This window comes from Nerophis lumbriciformis, linkage group LG27 (assembly GCF_033978685.3).
Source record: "Nerophis lumbriciformis linkage group LG27, RoL_Nlum_v2.1, whole genome shotgun sequence".
Classification (NCBI taxonomy): Eukaryota; Metazoa; Chordata; class Actinopteri; order Syngnathiformes; family Syngnathidae; genus Nerophis; species Nerophis lumbriciformis.
This window is the reverse complement of record NC_084574.2, coordinates 18,540,064-18,564,094: the sequence shown is the minus strand read 5'-3', so window position 1 is coordinate 18,564,094 and position 24,031 is coordinate 18,540,064. Positions and strand designations below refer to the sequence as shown.

The following is a 24,031-nucleotide window of genomic DNA, read 5'->3' as shown; positions in this document are numbered from 1 at the left end:
GTGCCTGACGTAGGGCGTGATTGCGCGGCCCCTCCCCCCCCCCTCCCCCCGCCGATCTGGGAAAGAAGAAAAAAAAAAACTTTTTTGTATCGAAGGAATCAACGGCCGCCATCTTGTTGTGGCTCGGAATTGGGATTTCGGCCCCACACTGGCTTTCACGTTGAAATTGACCATCCTTGCTGCTTTATGACAGCGTCCCGCCCCCCCGAAAACGCAACCTTATCATCACCTCGGCGGCATTTTGTGCGAAAAAACGGGACTCGGCTCCGTGGTCGGTATATCCGATCCCCCCTCTCCTTCAGAGTGCGGCGGCAGTATTGTTTACGCTTCGCAGGTTGGGATCGTGACTTGTGAAGGGAAGTGCAAAACAAATCTCGTTTTTTTTTTTCTGGAGCCTCTCGGAATTTATTTTTTATTTTTTTGCATGAAGAAATATGACGTCACGCAAAATGAGTACTTTGAACATCTAGAATTTACGACCTTTTTCATCGGAATGCGGCACTATACCTGACCTCATTGAGATTGACGCCTGGGGAGTTGGAGCCGTGCATGGGGGAGCTTTTCATTTTCGTGATTTAATGCTAATAATGTGGGTGCTGGGTGTTGGGTTATCATGGGTTGAATGGCGGTGGCGAAGCGGGGCGCTGTTGCATCTCTTTTGAAGACACGCACCACGGAGGAGCTAAAGTGCTAGCTGTTAACTTAGCTTATAGCAGGCGTTTAAAGCTAGCTATTTGTCAGTTAGCAGACGTTAGCAGGCGTGCTAATGTGCTAGCCCGACTATAATCCAACTATAATCTCGGTTATCGTCTAAACTGAGCAGTTGGAGAACCATGGCTGAGAACCTGCTGGACGTCGGACCTCCGAGCTCTAAGCGGCCCAAACTGAATTCACCTGCCCTGTCAGCGTCCGATGGACCAGGTAAAGCCACCCCCTTTTTTTTAACGTCCATGTCTGTTAAATATGTGCAATAACTGTCTTTTTTCATCATTTATGTTGACATGCATGCGGTTCGATTCCCAAGTTGACAGGCCGTCGATGTGTATTGGAATGTTTGGGAGTAACGTCCGTGACTGGCGTTTACAGCATTGTCGTAATTCCTTCGGCGCCTGTTTTAATCGCAGCGAGTGTCGCCGATGTACAGTCGTTGTCAAAAGTGTACATACATTTGTAAAGAACATAATGTCATGTCTGTCTTGAGTTTCACATCATTTCTCCAACTCTTGTTTTTGGTGATAGTGATTGGAGCACATGCTTGTTTTGTCACAAAAAAACATTCATGAAGTGGTTCTTTTATGAATTTATTATGGGTCTACTGAAAATGTGAGCAAATCAATAAGGTGCTCCTGGTTGAATTTTTGACCACTCCTCTAGACAAAATTGGTGCGATTCAGCTAAATGTCTTGGTTTTCTGACATGGACTTGTTTCTTCAGCATTGTCAATCACTCAATCATCCATCCATCCATCTTCTTCCACTTATTCGAGGTCGGGTCGCGGGGGCAGCAACCTAAGCAGGGAAGCCCAGACTTCCCTCTCCCCAGCCACTTCGTCCAGCTCCTCCCGGGGGATCCCGAGGCGTTCCCAGGCCAGCCGGGAGACATAGTCTTCCCAATGTGTCCTGGGTCTTCCTCGTGGCCTCCTACCAGTCGGACGTGCCCTAAACACCTCCCTAGGGAGGCGCTCGGGTGGCATCCTGACCAGATGCCCGAACCACCTCATCTGGCTCCTCTCGATGTGGAGGAGCAGCGGCTTTACTTTGAGCTCCCCCCGGATGACAGAGCTTCTCACCCTATCTCTAAGGGAGAGCCCCGCCACCCGGCGGAGGAAATTCATTTCGGCCGCTTGTACCCGTGATCTTGTCCTTTCGGTCATAACCCAAAGCTCATGACCATAGGTGAGGATGGGAACGTAGATCGACCGGTAAATTGAGAGCTCTGCCTTCCGGCTCAGCTCCTTCTTCACCACAACGGATCGATACAGCGTCCGCATTACTGGAGACGCCGCACCGATCCGCATGTCGATCTCACGATCCACTCTTCCCTCACTCGTGAACAAGACTCCGAGGTACTTGAACTCCTCCACTTGGGGCAAGATCTCCTCGAGAGATGGCACTCCACCCTTTTCCGGGCGAGAACCATGGACTCGGCCTCAATCAATCAATGTTTATTTATATAGCCCTAAATCACAAAAGTCTCAAAGGGCTGTACGAGCCACAACGACATCCTCGGTACAGAGCCCACATAAGGGACGTCGATGTGAATGACTATGAGAACCCGCATATGTGGGTAACCCCCTCTCTCTAGGGGAGACCGAAAGCAATGGATGTCGAGTGACATAATATTGTGGAAGAACAGTCCTTCGTGGATCTAACATAGTAGTGAGAGTCCAGTCCATAGTAGGGCCAGCAGGAGATGTCCCCAACCGATGCACAGGCGAGCGGTCCATCCCGGGTCCCAACTCTGGACAGCCAGCACGCCAGCACTTCATCCATGGTCACCGGAACCGGAATAACCCGGCGAGGAGGCAGAGGAGAAAAGAAAAGAAACAGCAGATCAACTGGTCTAAAAAGGGGGGTCTATTTAAAGGCTAGAGTATACAAATGAGTTTTAAGATGGGACTTAAATGCTTCTACTGAGGTAGCATCTCTAACTGTTACCGGGAGGGCATTCCATAGTACTGGAGCCCGAATGGAAAACGCTCTATAGCCCGCAGACTTTTTATGGGCTCTGGGAATCACTAATAAGCCAGAGTTCTTTAAACGCAGATTTCTTGCCGGGACATATGGTACAATACAATCGGCAAGATAGGATGGAGCTAGACCGTGTAGTATTTTATACTTAAATAGTAAAACTTTAAAGTCGCCTCTTAAGTGCACAGGAAGCCAGTGCAGGTGAGCCAGTATAGGCGTATAAGTCAGGACTTTGGGAAGGCCATTCTGAAACCTTCATTCTAGCCTGATTTAGTCATTCCTTTACCACTTTTGACGTGTGTTTGGGGTCATTGTCCTGTTGGAACACCCAACTGTGCCCAAGACCCAACCTCTAGGTCAGTGGTTCTTAACCTGGGTTCGATCGAACCCTAGGGGTTCGGTGAGTCGGCTTCAGGGGTTCGGCGGAGCCTCCACCGTGGAGGTCAAAACGCACCTGACTCATGGTGTAAATAACAACTTCTCCCTATCAGCGAATTATGGATACCCCCAGTCTTTGCGAGCAATCCTTTTCGAGGATGCTGGACATAAAAACGAAGAAAAAGAACAGACTTTGCTGTGAAAATGACATGAGAGTGGCACTTGCCAAGGTGAAGCCACACATATCTAAACTGGTCTCTGAAAGGCAACAGCAGAAGTCAGACTGATTTGCAGGTGTGTAATTTGTTGTGAGTTCATGCTCTGTCTTGGTTTTGTTCTTTGAACAAGGTGATGTTCATGCACGGTTAATTTTCTGCACCAGTAAAAAAAAAACATATACCGTATTTTCCGCACTATAAGGCGCACCGGATTATTAGCCGCACCTTCAATGAATGGCATATTTCAAAACTTTGTCCACCTATAAGCCGCCCCGGACTATAAGCCGCGCCTACGCTGCGCTAAAGGGAATGTCAAAAAAACAGTCAGATAGGTCAGTCAAACTTTAATAATATATTAAAAACCAGCGTTCTAACAACTCTGTCCCAAAATGTACGCAAATGTGCAATCACAAACATAGTAAAATTCAAAATAGTGCAGAGCAATAGCAACATAATGTTGCTCGAACGTTAATGTCACAACACACAAAATAAACATAGCGCTCACCTTCTGAAGTTATTCTTCATTCGTAAATCCTTCGAATTCTTCGTCTTCGGTGTCCGAATTGAAAAGTTGGGCAAATGTGGGATCCAAAATGGCCGGTTCCGTCTCGTCGAAGTCATCGGAGTCAGTGTCACTGTTCAGCAGTTCTGTGAATCCTGCCTTCCGGAAAGCTCGGACCACAGTTGTGACCGAAATATCTGCCCAGGCATTTACGATCCACTGGCAAATGTTGGCGTATGTCGTCCGGCGCTGTCTACCTGTCTTAGTGAAGGTGTGTTCGCCTTCGGTCATCCATTGTTCCCACGCCGTTCGCAGTCGTGATTTGAAAGACCTGTTGACACCAATATCCAGCGGTTGGAGTTCTTTGGTTAATCCACCCGGAATGACGGCGAGTATTTGTGTGCTTCACTTGTTTTTTGACACCATCTGTGATGTGGGCGCGCATAGAGTCGTATATCAACATGGACGGAGCTGTGTGAAAAAAGCCACCCGGCCTCTTCGCGTAAACTTCCCTTAACCACTCGCTCATCTTTTCTTCATCCATCCATCCCTTCGAGTTAGCTTTTATGATGACGCCGGCTGGAAAGGTCTCTTTTGGCAAGGTCTTCCTTTTGAATATCACCATGGGTGGAAGTTTCAGGCCATTAGCATGGCAAGCTAGAACCACAGTGAAGGACGACTTCTCATTCCCTGTGGTGCGAATATTCACCGTACGTGCTCCCGTTGTATCCACAGTATCCACAGTGCGGTTCACAGGAATATCAGTTGCTGTGAAATAGTAATCCGTGTGAGGATGGAGAGATTGCGTCTTTTCATGAACCGGATCCTTGTCGCTTAGTAGGAGCCATTTTGTGGTCTTTACAGATGTAAACAGGAAATGAAACGTACGGTAATATCCGCGCGCTTTTTCTTCTTCTACGCTGGCGGGTGGTTGCTTGCAGTAGAAGAAGAAGCGCTTCCTGTTCTATGGGGGCGGGTGCTTACCTTGGCGGTTGCTTGCGTAGAAGAAGAAGCGCTTCCTGTTCTACCGGGAAAAAAGATGGCGGCTGTTTACCGTAGTTACGAGACCGAAACTTTATGAAAATGAATCTTAATATTTATCCATATATAAAGCGCACCGGGTTAAAAGCCGCACTGTCAGCTTTTGAGTAAATTTGTGGTTTTTAGGTGCGGCTAATGGTGCGGAAAATACGGTACATTTGTCTTGGATTTTCACTAAAGAAGGGTTCGGTGAATGCGCATATGAAACTGGTGGGGGTCGGTACCTCCAACAAGGTTAAGAACCACTGCTCTAGGTTGTCCTGAAGAATTCGGAGGTAATCCTCCTTTTTCATTGTCCCAATTTACTCTGTAAAGCACAAGTTCAATTGGCAGCAAAACAGGCCCAGAGCATTGATTGATTGATTGAGACTTTTACTAGTAGGTTGCACAGTGAAGTACATATTCCGTACAATTGACCACTAAATGGTAACACCCGAATAAGTTTTTCAACTTGTTTAAGTCGGGGTCCATAATACTACCACCACCATGCTTGACGGTAGTTATGGTTTTCCTGCGATTAAAGGCCTCACCTTTTCTCTTCCAAACATATTGCTGGGTATTGTGGCCAAACAGCTCCTTTTCTGGGGCACATGCTTGTTTTGTCACAAAAAACATTCATGAAGTTTGGTTCTTTTATGAATTTATTATGGGTCTACTGAAAATGTGACCAAATCTGCTGGGTCAACAGTATACATACAGCAATGTTAATATTTGGTTACATGTCCCTTGGCATGTTTCACTGCAATAAGGTGCTTCTGGCAAGCTTTTGGTTGAATTTTTGACCACTGCTCTTGACAAAATTAGTGCGGTTCAGCTAAGTGTTGGTTTTCCGACATGGACTTGTTTCTAAAGCATTGTCCACACGTTTCAACCTTGTGTGGTGTTCGGGTCTGTGGGACTCGTTTTAATTTTTTATTAAAAGAAAAATGAATTTTTCAAACTGAGACTCACTGACTTTGGCTCATTTTCTGTGAAGAACATATATCAGAATACATATTTATTAACCATACACCATATACCCCCTTCACATTTCTATTACATATAAGATGTCCGGGTCTACTGGACCCGGGGCATAATACTACCACCACCATGCTTGACGGTAGGCTTGGTGTTCCTGGGATTAAATCAGAATCAGAAATACTTTATTAATCCCTGAGGGAAATTTTTAGTCCTCACCTTTTCTCCTCCAAACATCTTGCTGGGTATTGTGGCCAAACAGCTCCATTTTTGTTTCATCTGACATCACATGGACAAAGATAAGACTTTCTGGAGGAAAGTTCTGTGGTCAGATGAAACAAAATTTGAGCTGTTTGGCCACAACACTCAGCAATATGTTTGGAGGAGAAAAGGTGAGGCATTTAATCCCAGGAACACCACACCTACCGTCAAGTATGGTGGTGGTAGTATTATGCTCTGGGCCTGTTTTGCTGCCAACGGAACTGGTGCTTTACAGAGAGTAAATGGGACAATGAAAAATGAGGATTACCTCCAAATTCTTCATGACAACCTAAATTCATCAGCCCGGAGGTTGGGTCTTGGACTCAGTTGGGTGTTCCAACAGAACAATGACCCCAAACACACGTCAAAAGTGGTAAAGGAATGGTTAAATCAGGCTAGAATTAAGGTTTTAAAATGGCCTTCCCAAAGTCCTGACTTAAACGTGTGGACAATGCTGAAGAAACAAGTACATGTCAGAAACCCAACACATTTAGCTGAACTGCACCAATTTTGTCAAAAGGAGTGGTCAAAAATTCAACCAGAAGCTTGTGGATGGCCACCAAAAGCTAACCTGACTCTCGCCAGATCCTTGTAGTCTGCTGAGCTCCACACAAGAATCTGGGCTCGAAGGCAATGCAAACTCCTTCAAGATAGCAAAAAAAAATGAACCAATCAGGATCGCCGGGCGGGATTTCATCGATGTGACGGAGCGCCGGAGCGATTGTTTGATTCAAACAACAATGGCGGCACACAGCGCGGAGTCATGTGCTGACATTGATTCTGCTCTTGCAACTGTTTTGTCAAATCTATCGAATACTAATTCTTTAAAAGATGAACAGAGAACAGTTTTAAAGGGCATTTATTAACTTTTCGCTCTGTTGTTATCCAATATGTCTGCTGTTCTGTTTTGGATTTCCCAGCGTCACGCTCATTAGCGTCACGGGTTGATTTTGATGTGAGTGGTTGAAGTAGCATGTCATTCAAGATGACGGACAAGTGGTTTATCCAATCACATACAATTTTTTTTTTTTACAAGGCCCCGCCTTCTGAAATACATCTCCAAATGAGAAGTCCCAGATCCTTGTGTAGAGCTCAGCGAAAGGATCTGGTGAGAGTCAGGTTATCCAAAAGTGCCTTATTGCGGTGAAACTTGCCAAGGGACATGTAACCAAATATTAACATTGCTGTATGTATACTTTTGACCCAGTAGATTTGCTCACATTTTCATTAGACCCATAATAAATTCATAAAAGAACCAAACTTCATGAATGTTTTTTGTGACCAACAAGTATGTGCTCCAATCACTCTATCACAGAAAAATAAAAGTTGTAGAAATTATTGGAAACTCAAGACAGCCATGATATTATGTTCTTTACAAGTGTATGTAAACTTTTGACCACGACTGTATAATCAGCTGGAGTTTACACAATCTAATGCAGTGGTTCTCAAACTTTTTTTTTTTTTAACAAGTACCACCTAAGAAAAAACTCTGTTTTCCAAGTACCACCATAAAGACCAACATTTTAATACAGTAGCGCAATAGGCCTAAGTATTCGTTAACAAACACGCACCAACTTCTAAACACAGCAATGAAATAAAATCTAGGGCAATTTTTTATATTGATCGATATTGATAATTATTATTTTTATGACCTATGGAAAATATAGACCAGGACAAAAGTACATTAAATGTTAACATTTTTATTTCAAATGTAACCTTCCTCTGATTAAAATCCCCTCAGATATCAAAGCAGAAAGGAAATGTCAACACAATCAGGGAAAACACAACAAAATTCTAAAACCACAAACAAAATAGTGCAAATTGTAATAATGTAAACAGAGAAACCTTTAGAATTTGTTGTTGTTTTTGCAGGTTTACTGTGTAACGGTTAATTTGGTCTGTTAGTCGTTAGGTATGGAAATGAATTTGTTATGCAGTAATTATTGCTTAAATATTTTTGGACCAACTTATTATTTCCAAGTAGCACATTTGTTGTATTTTATTTGTAGTCTTGCACTTTAGTTCCTACCTGTTGTTTCCGTACATGCGAATGTTGAAAAGAAAAGATGTGCGCGGCAAAGGACTACGGTTTGAAAAGATTGAAAAAAACTGCTGTACTGTCGAGGTGACTTTTCCTATTTTAATGACAATTTCTTCGCTCTCTGCAGCACTCATTTTTAGTTTCTCTTTTCACTACATGCAAAGAATTGACAGCAAGATGGCGCAACCAAACTTGATAGCTGATACTGTTACACGATTGGGTGTTTAGCGTCTCCCTTCCATTGCTCACTGATCACTTCCTGTTTTGCTAGGTGACCAGACCGTGAGCGCCTTTGTTCATGCAACAAAATATCGAACGTTTTATCAAACACATTTTTTTATTGATATGTATTTACATGTCTATTGCGATATATACTGATATCGTTTTATTGGTCCAGCCATGAAATAAATGTTGCAAGTTCCCCCCAAAAATGGGATTTAAGACCTGTACAGGCCAATTGGAAAACAATATTATTTACCAACCTATGATGTGATGGACGTTTGGTATATTGAAAAGTGTAGAAAAGACGGACACACTTCGTGCATCACACTGATGATGTAGAGTTGTAAACAGACACTATACGTGTGGTGGTCAAGCCAGCATCTGTTCTCAATTGGTACTAGTCACCATTTAGCCTTTAAAAAAAAAAAGTCCTATGTTAGCATTGGTTTTGGCTGTATTAACCTTTAAATCACAAAAAGGATAAACGTTTCTACAGAGTTTCTCGAGAGGTAATCAAGAATGGCGGAAGAGTGCAAGATTTTATGAAAAAAGACGACAAAAGTACCACACACTCCAGTAAAAGGGCGCAGAGCCAAAGAATGCACAAGTTTTTGCAGTAACCACACTGTTAAAGGTTTGTTTGATATACTTTTAACGTTTAGTGTTTCTTATTTAAATATTATTTTGATATTATTTGTATTTCCTAAGACACATATTGCTACGACAGTTCATGCACCTGGGGATAGGTTGATTGGCAACGCTAAATTGGCCCGAGTGAATGAATGTGATTGTGAATGTTGTCTGTCTATCTGTGTTGGCACTGCGATGAGGTGGCGACTTGTCCAAGGTGTACACCGCCTTCCGCCCATGTGCAGCTGGGATAGGCTCCAGCACCCCTGCGACCCAAGGGACAAGCGGTAGAAAATGGATGGATGTTTGTAAAACAACAAACCGGCAAGTCCAAATAAAAGAAAGCAACACAAAGACACGCTTTTTCTAAAGGCAACTATCATAAATGAAGCTTTCAGCACTTACAAAACGTTTAGATCTATAGTTATATTTTGATAAAGACGGGGAAAAAACATGCATACTCAAACGGTGTGTGCAATAGCTTGGGCAAGGCCCCCGTGTCTTCTTAGTGAACGCGCTGGTTGCTGTACAAAGGCCATCTTAGCTTGGTTGACCACCACTGGCTTTCACTTCCGGGAACAAACCACTTGTCGGAATACACGCAATAGTAGCCCCCAGAAGAAGTCACACAAAGTCTGGCGCTACTTTTAACTTTTATTGTCAATCTTATAACAAACGGCACAATTCCAACAGGTTTTGCCTCCGGTGCAAACATTTTTGTCTCCGTGCTTCCCAAGACACACAGCAACACTTCCCCATTTTCCGCCAATCCTCTTTCAGGCACGTATGGTGTTCTTGGAATTATGGGAAAAATGTATATTAAATCAAAACCACACCAACATAAAACATTACGAGAGAGAAAACAAGCGGTGGAAAAATGGATTGATGGATGAATGTGTATATATACGTGTGTGTGTGTACGTTCGATCTATTGTACGTACAATCAATCAATCACGCATGGCACTATTGACTAGTGATGCACCGAAAACTCAGCCACCGGAAAAAGACGATCACCGAAAACAGCACTGCCGAAACCCGATGTGAGCAAGACGCACGCCACTGGAGCGTTGTCCGCATATCTGCGATGTGGAAGTAACTTTAATGGATCCCAGATGTACGAGCGGGCAGCCACCTACAAAATGTGCAAATATTAAGAGGACAGTGGCTATGGAAATGTTATTGTAGCAAAATTATTTGCAAACGTGTATCTCAATCTGTGTGTGTGTGTAATCCAATTAACGTGTTTGTGTACTAATGAGTGTTTCTGTATGTCAATCTGTGCATGTGTAATTTAGATCAGCATATGTGGGTTTTAAGTTGTATGTCCGTATTATGATTTGACTGTGTAAAACAAAATATCTGTCTATATTTCGATCAGTGTGTGTGTAAGAAACAAAAGTGTATGTGCATATTTAGACGTGTGTAAAGCAGAAACTCTATTGGCTGTCTAGTCTTATGGTCCGGAAAATACGGTACATCCATTTATACAATATTGCTTAAATTTATTTTCAATTAAAAAGAAACCCTCTTTTTTAAGGTGTGGTGGCTTTTTTTGCCGTGGCGGGCCACGACGATCAGTTACATGTTGGACTGGATGTTTTGTTCTGATTTTACGGGGGTCACTGTGACATCTGCTACATCAACCAATGGCGGGGATGCATGTCACTCAAATTTTTGCTCTCAACTTAAAGTAGAACAATTAGCTTATAGATAGCTCTTATCTTAAAACAAACGTAAAGGCCCCTATTATGCAAAACTAACTTTTTTAAACTATTGGTACCTGCTGTTGTGTATTTGTGATTTGCATAAGTCCTAAAAAATTAGAAATCAAACCATGGAGGCATTACAGAGACAGTGTTTCCCACACATTCATTTATTTGTGGCAGCCCACCACGAAAGCATTACGTCCGCCACAAATTGATTTTTCGGCTTTTGACTCGGTCGACCGCTCATAAAAGCAATGGGACTGTCTGTGAATGTTGCTTGTAGTTACACCTCAGGTGCAGTAGGTGGCGGTAGCCTACTATGCACTATGCAATAGCACTTAATTCACCTGGTGGGCCAGAAGAAGAAGAAGAGGGACGGACGGACGGAAGGAATGAATCAAAATACTCGCCGGCTACTTTTCATAATGATGGCGCTTCCTACGTTTCTACCTCAAACGTCCAAAAGCTGCTGAAAGCCTTGATCCAGGATGCCATGGGGAAAAAAACTTAAATGGTGCCTTTTGGCGACAGTTAGCAGCTTGGTGGCTCATAGCCGGCTAGCTAACGCTTGCTAGCGTGGTAGCATTGCTTAATTTTTACAGATGTTATAGGTAGATAGTAGTGATGGGTCCGGCAACACCGATGCATCAGCGCATGCGTCGAGCTCATAGAGCGAAACCCTGTGTCGGTGCGCGTACCGCTTTTAGAAAGTCACGTGACCGATCATGAGCTGTTTTGGTCACGTGACCGATACGCGAACTGTGTCGCACTCCTCTATGCCCTGTGAGCGGCTCTTTTCTACAGCCGGAGAAATAATAACTAAGAAGAGAAAGCGTCTAAAATTGAATACGTTGGAAAAACTGTTTTTTTTTAAATAAAAATGTGTATAAATAAATAAATAAATAATTTCCAGGTCCACAAGCATCCTCATTCACAACACGTTCTCTTAGATTTCCATGTTATGATGCATGTTCACATTATTTATTGACTGTATCTAAAAAAGACAAAAAATATATTTTTATTTAAATGAAGTTATGAAATAATCCTAAATAAAATACAATGACTTGGTTTATATTATTGTATATACTAGGTCAGTGGTTCTCAACCTTTTTTCAGCAATGTACCCCCTGTGATTTTTTTTTTAAATTCAAGTACCCCCTAATCAGAGCAAAGCATTTTTGGTTGAAAAAAAAAAAGATAAAGAAGTAAAATACAGCACTATGTCATCAGTTTCTGATTTATTAAATTGTATAACAGTGCAAAATATTGCTCATTTGTAGTGGTCTTTCTTGAACTATTTGGGAAAAAAAGATATAAAAATAACTAAAAACTTGTTGAAAAATAAACAAGTGATTCAAATATAAATAAAGATTTCTACACCTAGAAGTAATAATCAACTTAAAGTGCCCTCTTTGGGGATTGTATTAGAGATCCATCTGGATTCATGAACTTAATTCTAAACATTTCTTCACAAAAAAAATAAATCTTTAACATCAATATTTATGGAACATGTCCACAAAAAAATCTAGCTGTCAACACTGAATATTGCATAGTTACATTTCTTTTCACAGTTCTTTTTGACAGACATTTTAGTGACAAACCTGAGCTTGTGCTTCACTGAGTTTATGAACTTACATTCATATTTTGTTGAAGTATTATTCAATAAATATATAAAGGATTTTTGAATTGTTGCTATTTTTAGAATATTTAAAAAAAATCTCACGTACCCCTTCAAGTACCCCCAGGGGTTCGCGTACCCCCATTTGAGAACCACTGTACTAGGTCATAAAATCAGTGTCAGTTGAGTCGGTCCATAGGTTGCCTGTAGGGATTTTTAATGTCCAGCAGATGTCATTATTTAGTGACACAGTATCGACACAGTATCAATACAGTTTTGCAATGTGTCAAAACGCTTCATGACGCCTCATCAACCCATCACTAGTAGATAGGTTATAGCTGCATCGCTCGCGGCTCGTCATATATTTAACGTTAATCCGTGATTTCACCGAGCGTTTCACTGACGGTGAGCAGCCTGACGCTGCTTCATTAACACCGCCGCTGTTTGACTCGTGGCCCGGGGCAGACGCACGTAGTAACAGTCACGTGTTACAATACCAACGAGCTAACGTGTCCAGGTTATAACCCTGTTGTCAATAAACACACATGGACTGAAGCTAAATTGTCCACTGTCCACTGCAGCATGTGAATGCAATGAAAATAATAAAATCTGAGCCAACCAGCTGTTAAAATGTTGTCCAGGTTAATGTTTTGGCCATTAAAGACCGTTCATTTCAAGATTTCAACTGTGATTGGGCTTTAAACAGGTGGCTGACCTGTTCAGATGAGTGTAACTGCTACTGGTCAAATAACGTGAAATAGCATTTAATTTTACATGTATGCAATGCCATTTAAATGCAATTATAGATAATAATAATTATAATAATAATAAATACTGTGTAGTGTTGTAAATAGTCAACGGGAAGGATTCTATTAAGATATAAGCCATGAGCACTACACAGCCAGAAAAAAACCTAGGCAGGACAAGTACAAATATTGGGGCAAGTAGATTTGAGAAGTCGGGAAAGTAGAAAAAAACCTTAACGTTGAACCCTGCATTGTGTTGAGCTGCTGCCGCTTAAGGTTAGACGGCACTGTACATAGAGCGCTTCTGCTCGTTAGTAATAAATTCTAATGTTGGATGTTCACTCCTTCACACAGATGAGTATAGAAAAATATTTTCAACGGCCGAAAAGAGCTCGACTTGGAGAGGAGGTAGGCCTACAGTTCGGACCACAGGTGCGACCTGTTCAGCAGCAGCAGCAGGAGGAGGAGGTTGACTGACTGTGGCAGGACACCTCTGCCTCTGTTTCACTTCATGTTGCTGGTAAATCAATCAATCAATCAATCAATCTTTATTTATATAGCCCTAAATCACAAGTGTCTCAAAGGGCTGCACAAGCCACAACGACATCCTCGGTACAAAGCCCACATACGGGCAAGGAAAAACTCACCCCAGTGGGATGTCGATGTGAATGACTATGAGAAACCTTGGAGAGGACCGCATATGTGGGTAACCCCCCCCCTCTAGGGGAGACCGAAAGCAATGGATGTCGAGTGGGTCTGACATAATATTGTGAGAGTCCAGTCCATAGTGGATCCAACATAATAGTAAGAGTCCAGTCCATAGTGGGGTCAGCAATAATATGGTTGTAGTAGTAGGCTAAAGTTAAATTATTTAGTATTCACTAATTAAAGGGGCAGAGCTTTAAGAGACATTTTAGCTTTTATATTTTATAAGATATATTTTTTGTAAGAACCACAATTAATAAATATATTTCAGTGAATCACTAATTGTTCAAATCTGTATATAAATATGTACATAAAATGTTGTAATTATATTCCAACTCCGCGTTCTTCTTGGTCATCGCCGCTGACGCACCCCCCCCGCCCCCTCCCCTCCCCCCCGCCCGCCGACCACACCACCACAAATAGATGCCTGTCCTGTGGGAAACACTGAGAGATATTTATAAAACAATCTTGCCTTCCTTCATACTTCATCCAAACAAGCCGTTTGGAATTTGCTAAATTTGTGACATTGTTCCCAAGTGTGACCTCCTCTGGTATGCTGTAGGGGAGTTATAAACAACTTTTTTTACACGTTAAAATCGCTGCACAGACAAGATAACTCGTACACGGCGCACTGCTGATAAGTGGGTCTATTCAGGTTTATTTTCATACAAAAGGCGCATTAAAGGGGTCATATATAACCGACTCAGTGGCCTAGTGGTTAGAGTGTCCGCCCTGAGATCGGTAGGTTGTGGGTTCAAACCCCGGCCGAGTCATACCAAAGACTATAAAAATGTGACCCATTACCTCCCTGCTTGTCACTCAGCATCAAGGGTTGGAATTGGGGGTTAAATCACCAAAAAAAAAGATTCCCGGGCGCGGCCACCGCTGCTGCCCACTGCTCCCCTCACCTCCCAGGGGGTGATCAAGGGTGATGGGTCAAATGCAGAGAATAATTTCGCCACACCTAGAGTGTGTGTGTGACAATCATTGGTACTTTAACTTTAACTTTTATATTATGATTTTTTTCCTAAATTTAATACACTTCTTTGTGGTCTACATCAGTGGTCCCCAACCACCGGGACACGGCCCGGTACCGGTCCGTGGACCGATTGGTACCGGGCCGCACAAGATATAAAAAAAATAAAATAATAATAATATTTTTATTTTTTATTAAATCAACATAAAAAACACAATATATACATTACATATCAATATAGATCAATACAGTCTGCAGGGATACAGTCCGTAAGCACACATGATTGTATTTCTTTATGACAAAAAAATAAATAAATACCACGGCCCCCCCGGTCCGTGGGACAAATTTTCAAGCGTTGACCGGTCCGCAGCTACAAAAAGGTTGGTCAAAAGGTTGCATTGATTGTTTTACAGATCATCTTCAAGGCGCTTTCTGACAGTTGCTTCAGGATGCGCTGTTTTGTGGGCGGTCTTATTTACGTGGCTCACCTTTTGACAGAGTCTTCTCCCCGTCATCTTTGTTGTAGCGTGCAAGGATGGGAGTGGAAGAAGTGTTAAAAGACCGAGCTAACTGTTTTAATGACATTCAGACTTTACTTAAATCAATAACAGAGCAGCATCTCCTCATCCGTGGCTCACTAGTGCAATAACAATTCCGTAAATGTGTCCCGTGAAAAACCGTCCGACCGGAACTCTCTAATAACTAAAGTTCCGTTGGTGATTTATGTAAACCCACTACACTAGTATGTTTTAGCGCTTTCATAGCAAGTCTACTGACAAATAGAAGTTATAGCTTTATGCTATTTTATATTAGAAATGGCAACAGCGGAGGATGAATGCCCCAGAACAAAAAAATAGAGAAAAAGACGAAGCTTATCGACTACAGTGTCAGCACAGACTACAATGGCGGACTCGCGCAAATTTTCAGGACTTATGCATACCCCAAATACACATCAGCAGGTACCAGAAGGTAAGAAAAGTTGGTTTTGAATAATATCGCGAAACAAAATGCCAGATATGTCTCCTAACAGGTGCCATTTTGCAGTCCACACACACACACACCATAATAATACTCGTATGTTTAAGCGCAGTATTTCTCACTACGGTAGCTGTAATGTGCCGACAATCCATTAAGCGGTGCGGCTTCTTAGCTTACCAAAGTCGTACTAAAACACTGAGAGATTTTTGAGCGCCCTGTGTAATGTTAAATATTGTCAATGGAACATTTATAAAGTTTTGGTGTTGTTTACTGGCATCATCTTGCAGTCTACACGTATCTCTTATGTGTGACTGCCATTTACCAAATAAAATAGCTTCGAGGTCGGTAAGCACAACCAGAATTATTCCGTACATTAGGCACACCGGGTTATAAGGTGCGCTGTCAATTTTTGAGAACATTAAAGGATTTAAAGAGCACATTATAGTCCGAAAAATACGGTAACCTATTTTTGTGCACTACTGACTTGCAAATATTAATGCATCGAGAATTTGGCCACAAAAAAGACTTTGATCACTGAAACAGCACTGCCGAAACAGGATGTTGTGTAGGCAAGACGCACGGGATTGTCTGGAACGGTGACAGCATGTCTGCGATGTGGACGTATTTGAACAAACCTGACAAAAACCCGCGAACAGCGATCTACAAAATGTGCAGATATCACGAGGACAGTGGTACTCTTTCAAGGAGAGTAAGTCCAGCTGGATCAGCAGCACCAAGCAAGTGCAACGTCATGCTCGCTCGCTGCAGCTCTCGCTGGTCGTTACGGACATCGAGCGACAGAAGGAAAGAGTCTTTAAACACAAGTACAGTCTCCAATAACCAGAAAAAAGATGTTCGATTTGTTGCTGGATGTGTTTAATAAAGAAAAAGTCACTAAAAGGGTTGAAGAAATCTCCAGGAACTTGAATTCTCAACAAAGTACACTGTACAATTAGGGCTGGGCCGAAAATATGATATCAATACATATCGCGATAAACAATCAATCAGTCATCCATCCATCCATTTTCTACCGCTTATTCCCTTTGGGGTCGCGGGGGGTGCTGGAGCCTATCTCAGCTACAATCGGGCGGAAGGCGGGGTACACCCTGGACAAGTCGCCACCTCATCGCAGGGCCAACACAGATAGACGGACAACATTCACACACTAGGGCCAATTTTAGTGTTGCCAATCAACTTATCCCCAGGTGCATGTCTTTGGAAGTGGGAGGAAGCCGGAGTACCCGGAGGGAACCCACGCAGTCACGGGGAGAACATGCAAACTCCACACAGAAAGATCCCAGTCAATCAATGTTTATTTATATAGCCCTAAATCACAAGTGTCTCAAAGGGCTGCACAAGCCATAACGACATCCTCGGTACAAAGCCCACATAAGGGCAAGGAAAAACTCACCCCAGTGGGACGTCGATGTGAATGACTATGAGAAACCTTGGAGAGGACCGCATATGTGGGTAAACCCCCCCCCCCCCCCTCCCCCCCCTCTAGGGGAGACCAAATGCAAGGAAGAGGGGAGCAGAGGAGAAAAGAAAAGAAACGGCAGATCAACTGGTCTAAAAGGGGGGTCTATTTAAAGGCTAGAGTATACAAATAAGTTTTAAGATGGGACTTAAATGCTTCTACTGAGGTAGCATCTCTAATTGTTACCGGGAGGGCGTTCCATAGTACTGGAGCCCGAATAGAAAACGCTCTATAGCCCGCAGACTTTTTTTGGGCTCTGGGAATCACTAATAACATATACTCGATATCAATATAAAATACGTTAGATACAATATTTGATATACATTTATATGTTTTGGTCGGAAGAAAGCAGAAATGATGAAGCAGGATTCGTTTCATGAAGTCACTCACGCTTTGGGAACCAAGAAAACAGAAGGTGTCACTGAGCAATTGGAGGGACACGCTAACAACCAATCAGTTAACCGTATTCACTGAGCAATGGGAGAGACGCTAACAACAAGTCACGTAACAGTATCAACTACCGAGTGTCCCACCTTTTTTGCTGTTCGGCCGCCAGTCCCATGCCGTAGTTGAGGAGCGCAGGAGAGACGTTCCCTCCTGGGCTGATGTTTTCGTCGGATGTAACACCCTTCACTTTGACAATGGTCTGCTAAACTCTGCTTTCATGTCGGAATGACGAGACCGCCGATTCGTGACAATTTAGTCGCTTTATTCTTATTTCTGAATCACACAACTGGACACAGTCGCCCCTACTGCTGTATGATACCGTTCACGCTCCTAACTCTTCCACTCCCTTGCTGGTGTCATTCACCCTTCACACTGCTATTCATAAAGGAGCACACACACACACATACGCTACTCTCATAACACTAGTGTGGTTGCGCCGTCTTTCTGTCTTGCCTTGGATTCTATGGATGGAGTGAGAAGAGAAACTGACATCTTGATATATGTACTCAATAACAGAAACTGGTGACTGCGTGGGTTCCCTCCGGGTACTCCGGCTTCCTCCCGCCTCCAAAGACATGCACCTGGGGATAGGTTTATTGGCAACACTAAATGGGCCATAGTGTGTGAATGTGAGTGTGAATGTTGTCTGTCTATCTGTGTTGGCCCTCCGATGAGGTGGCGACTTGTCCAGGGTGTACCCTGCCTTCCGCCCGAATGCAGCTGAGATAGGCTCCAGCACTCCCCGCGACCCCCAGAGGGACAACCGGTGGAAAATGGATGGATGGATGGATGGATATGTTAATTCGTAATGGGAATTGATAAGATTTTTCAGATTTCTATTCCACTTTTTTTATTTTGCCTAACGATTCAGTTCCTTAACAGTCCTTATCAATTTTTCTTTGGAAAAAAGAGTAAAAAGGGTGGATTAGCATCAATTATGTTTAATTTAGAAGTAACATGACCTTACAAAGCCTACAGTGGGGTCTGAAGAGGCACATGTTGGCATGGAAGAAAAAAAATACTTTTTTATACATATAAGAAATTAATATTCTTCTGTAGAATTTCATCATGCGCAATTCACACAAGATATTTATTATTTATTACATGCAAAGTGAGATGTGTCAAGCCTTTATTGATTATAATTTTGATGATTGTGGCTTACAGTTTATGAATACTTTGAATTGAAAAGCTCAGAAAATGTAAGGTTTCTGAAACCATGATGATCAAATTTATACTGGCTTTAGATACCTCACTTCGCATATAATACGTTTAAGTACCGTATTTTTCGGACTATATCCGCAGATTTTTTCATAGTTTGGCCAGGGGTGCGACTTATACTTAGGAGCGACTTATGTGTGAAATTTTTAACACATTACCGTAAAATATCACATAATATTATTTAGCTCATTCACGTAAGATACTAGACGTATAAAATTTCATGGGATTTAGCGATTAGGAGTGACAGATTGTTTGGTAAACGTATAGCATGTTCTATATGTTATAGTTATTTGAATGACTCTTACCATAATATGTTACGTTAACATACCAGGCACGTTCTCAGTTGGTTATTTATGCGTCATACAACGTACACTTATTCAGCCTGTTGTTCACTATTCTTTATTTATTTTAAATTGCCTTTCAAATGTCTATTCTTGGTGTTGGGTTTTATCAAATACATTTCCCCCAAAAATGCGACTTATACTCCAGTGCGACTTATATACGGGTATGTTTTTTTTCCTTTTTTATTATGCATTTTCGGCCGGAGCAACTTATACTCCGGAGCGACTTATACTCCGAAAAATACGGTCGTTATTTCTTGATATGAATACTTTTACACCATATTCTATTTTTTCGAGTTTCACCTGTATAATATAGTGACTGAGAGAAAATCTGGTTGCAAGAAAACATGCAACTTTTCTCTGACTACAATTGAACATTCACTTACCGAAAATGCAAACTTTTGACCACAAACTTGGTCGCTTCTCAGTGACATTCGTCAAGCGGCAGACGTGAACTGGAGCTGCCCGCACTAGAGTCAGTCTGAATCTGTCTCGTCATCAAAATGAGAAGGTATTCATTTCAATTTGACAAATAATAGTGCTAACATGATAGGAGATGTTAGTTAGTACCTGTTGTATTCAGATGACGCACTAGCGTTACTGCTGCTGGGATTAGATACTAGCAGTTAAAAATGCAACTTTCATTTATAATTATTGCATGCGGTGTGTTTAAATGTTTTAGCGTATTGTTAGTATGTCCTCCTCTTGATGAACTAGCAGCATTATAATTATTCCAAGTAGCGCTGTTGCAATCTTTTCTTCTAGTCAATTTTAGAGCGCTTGTTGCATGGGCTCTGCCATTTTGAGAGCTAACATCAATACGCACGTTGCGTAATGACGTAATCCCCACCCGGAAGAATCTATAAGAGAAAAAAGTGAGAAAATGGTAAGCGATTCCAAGGAATTGATGCACTCCCATACTTAATGTTAATACTAATTAATAACACAGATTATCTTATAGTTTTTGCTTAACATAATTTAGCAAATTACATGATGCCGTCATAATGACCACACACCCGCCATGCACTTAGCCACTCTCCCAACGTCACAGGTATATTGGCAATCTGGGGGAAACCCTGGCTAGCATTAGCATATAGTTAGAGATCAATATAATTTGGCATCTTTTCAACCACGAGAAGGAAGATAGGAAGTGTGAAAGACAGTGTTGAGAAGAAGTGGATGATATTCGTTATTAGCCAGGTAAGAATGTTAAAATAATATCTATGTTACGGGCCCCATAACGTTGTCTAGTCGAGAAGGGAACGCGTAACATAAAGGACGGGCGCTAAGGACTTACATGTTCTAATTGCAAAGTTTATTTAACAAAGGATTGTGAATGCAAAATATATTAGAGCTAATCAGGTGAAATTTGGCATCAGTTGCGGCTGGGCGCTAATCAGCTGGGCTGGCAATTCGCTGGAGTGAGCGAGCAAGCGAAAGAGTGAGAGCTTCAGCTCCACCTCTGAGCTTTATCTTCCGTGCACCCGTCTGCTGTCCAATCACACCCCACAAACAGTCGGGGAGAAACAATTAAATGACACACAGATGAGTGCGTACATGCACGTAACATCCCCACCCTCAAATTGTTAATGGTGGGGAAAAAGGGCCACCATTCACTGCAACGGCACATCGGACCACATATTAGCCAACATGTTATTTTTACTGGCTATGTGTTTGTTCTGACGGCCAAGATCAGGGGTAGCAAAAATGTAATCTCAATTTCTGTTCTTTGAGTGCCTATTTTGACATGATCGATTGGTGAGCTGCTTCCATGCTTGTGGAAGTTGATTCTAAATCATTTAATCATGCCTCTCATCGGGATAGTAGAAAGATAAGTATGTGTTCCGACGAGTTGGTCGACTTTGGCATCCAATTTAGACCCGGAAAAGGTGAGAACAACATGAAAAGACGTTTGGTTTCACCCCTTTTTTCTTCGCAAGGATTATAAGTAATTCTTCATCTAAACGGGAATATAACAAAATTCAATCAGTCGGCATCCTATTGATAGCATACGTTGTACAGAAAGTGAGGTCTCATTATGTTGGTTGGCTCTCATGAAGTCTACAGTGAGTAATACCGTATTTTTTGGTCTATAAGGCTCACTTAAAATCTTTTCATTTTCTCAAATCGCCAGTGCGCTTTATAATCTGGTGCGCCTAATGTACGGAATAATTCTAGTTGTGCTTACCGACCATTTGATAAATGTTGTAATAATAAGGGGGGCAGAGGGGTTAGTGCATCTGCCTCACAATACGAAGGTCCTGAGTAGTCTTGGGTTCAATCCCGGGCTCGGGATCTTTCTGTGTGGAGTTTGCATGTTCTCCCCGTGACTGCGTGGGTTCCCTCCGGGTACTCCGGCTTCCTCCCACCTCCAAAGACATGCACCTGGGGATAGGTTGATTGGCAACACTAAATTGGCCCTAGTGTGTGGATGTGAGTGTGAATGTTGTCTGTCTATCTGTGTTGGCCCTGCGATGAGGTGGCGACTTGTCCAGGGTGTACACCGCCTTCCGCCCGATTGTAGCTGAGATAGGCTCCAGCGCCCCCCGCGACCCCAAAAGGGAATAAGCGGTAGAAAATGGATGGATGGATGGATGTAATAATAAGTATGACCAGTAGATGGCAGTCACACATATGAGATACGTTTAGACTGCAAGATGACGACAGTAAACAATAAAGTTAAAGTACCCATGATTGTCACACACACACTAGGTGTGGCAAAATTATTATCTGCATTTGACCCATCACCCTTGATCACCCCCTGGGAGGTGAGGGGAGCAGTGAGCAGCAGCGGTGGCCGTGCCCGGGAATAATATTTGGTCCAAAACTGAGACTATAAAACATTACACACGGCTCTCAAAAATCTGTCAAAATGTTTTAGCACGACTTTGGTAAGCTATGAGGCCGCACCGCTTGATAGTCAGCGCATTACGGCTACCGTAGTCAAACGTGCTGTGCTTCAACATACGGTATAATTATGGTATATATACGAAGACCGCAAAATGGCACCTATTAGCAGACATAATATCTGGCGTTTTGTTTCGCAATATTATACAAAACCAATTTATCTTACCTTCTGGTACCTGCTGATGTGTATTTGGGATCTGCATAAGTCCTGAAAATATGCGCACGTCCGCCATTGTAGTCGGTGCCGTAGTCAATAATCTTATTTTTTCTCTCTATCTTTTTGTTTCTTTGACATTCATCCTCTGCTGTTGCCATTTCTAATATAAAGTAGCGTAAAGTTCTAATTTATATCTCGCTATGGAAGTGCTAAAAACTACAGGTGTAGTGGGTTTGCATAATTTACCCACATAACTTTTGTTATTAGAGAGTTCCGGTCAGGCGGTTTGTCACGGGACCCATTTCCGGCGTTTTTGTTGCACTAGTGAGCCACGGATGAGGAGATGCTGCTCTGTTATTGATTTAAGTAAAGTCTGAATGTCATTAAAACAGTTAGCTCCATCTTTTGACACTTCTTCCACTCAAGTCCTTGCACGCTACACCGATACAACAAAGATGACGGGGAGAAGACGCTGTTGAAGTGGAGCAACATAAATAAGACCGCCTACAAAACGGCGCATCCTGAAGTGACTGTCAGAAAGCGCCTTGAAGATGGTCTGTAAAACCATGCAACATGTTGACCAAAGAACCACCATTACATAGACAATTAGACAAACATAGACAAACTCATGTGATGTTTTCAATTTAGAAAAAAATCATAATATGTCCCCTTATAACACGCCTTATAATCCGGTGCGCCTTTGTATGAAAATAGATCTAAATAGACCCGCCCATCGGCAGTGCGCCTTACAATCCGGTGCGCCCTATGGTTTGAAAAATACAGTAATCAGTGATGAAGACAAAAAAGCGAACGTTGTGATGCGTTTTTTAAATTAATGCACCGCGTATGCTCATGAGTAAAATACGTAAATTTTATATGTTATTTTAAATTTGCCCGTTACTACATTACATATATACTTACATCATGTGTATAAAACCTTAATGTAAGTGTTTGGATGTTTTTTAAGAGCTTTATAAGCAGAATAAAGCGACACCCATTGGCCCCATTGTAAGCGGACTTTTGATCACCTTTTTTTAAATATTTAGAATGCATAAAAAAAGAAAAACACGTGTGTTCTTGTCTTACATAAGGAGTGTGAATGATAGGGGAAAAAAATCCCCAAAAAGTGATTTCCCCTTTAAGTTAGGGCTGGGCGATATGGACCAAAACTGATATCTCTGTATTTTGAGGCCAAATGGCAATATACGATATATATCGGTATTTTAAACAAAACATGCAAAGTGTTAAGTATAAACTCAACACCACATGACTCTTACTGCCGGTGCTCTGAAAATTGCTTTAAAAAAGTAATTATTTATATTTGCTGGTTACTTAACTAAGAAGTAATTTAATTACTAATCAAATTACTCTTTAATAAGTGTAATTACTTACTAGGGAAAGTAATTATGCTTTACTTAAAAAAGACTTTACTATACATGTCATATGCCGTTTAGCGCTGCAACTAACAATTATTTTGATTTTCGATTAGTCATGGACTATTAGCGATTAGTCGACTCGTCAGATAATAACGCGTACAGATATTTAATGACTCTAATTTTTCCATCAACTTCTAAATGCAGCTTAAGTTATTTTAGGCATGTGCTTATGAACAATAAGGTTGACTAATTCCTTCATACATATTTATTTATACTTTAACTGTGCTTCTCATTTTGCTGTTACAAAAATGTAAATGACTATTGGGATGTTGTCCATTTAAAAGAAAGGAAAACAACAACAAAACACAAACTTCCTCGAAAAGAAAAGCATTTTTTGAATATTAAATCGCTGCAGTTTTAGCACTTTTATAAAGTCAAT

General features: G+C 41.9%; 1 protein-coding gene across 3 annotated transcripts in view; it reads left to right on the top strand.

The window, feature by feature from the left end:
- Positions 1–100: 100 nt before the first annotated feature.
- The window catches only part of crebbpa (CREB binding protein a), a 71,314-nt gene continuing 47,383 nt past the window's right edge, over positions 101–24,031 (top strand). For all 3 annotated transcript variants that reach the window (XM_061922739.2, XM_061922738.2, XM_061922740.2), the window contains exon 1: positions 101–921. In XM_061922739.2, coding sequence (XP_061778723.2) covers positions 834–921 — 88 coding nt within the window. In that variant the 5' untranslated portion in view covers positions 101–833. The remainder of the gene's footprint in view (positions 922–24,031) is intronic.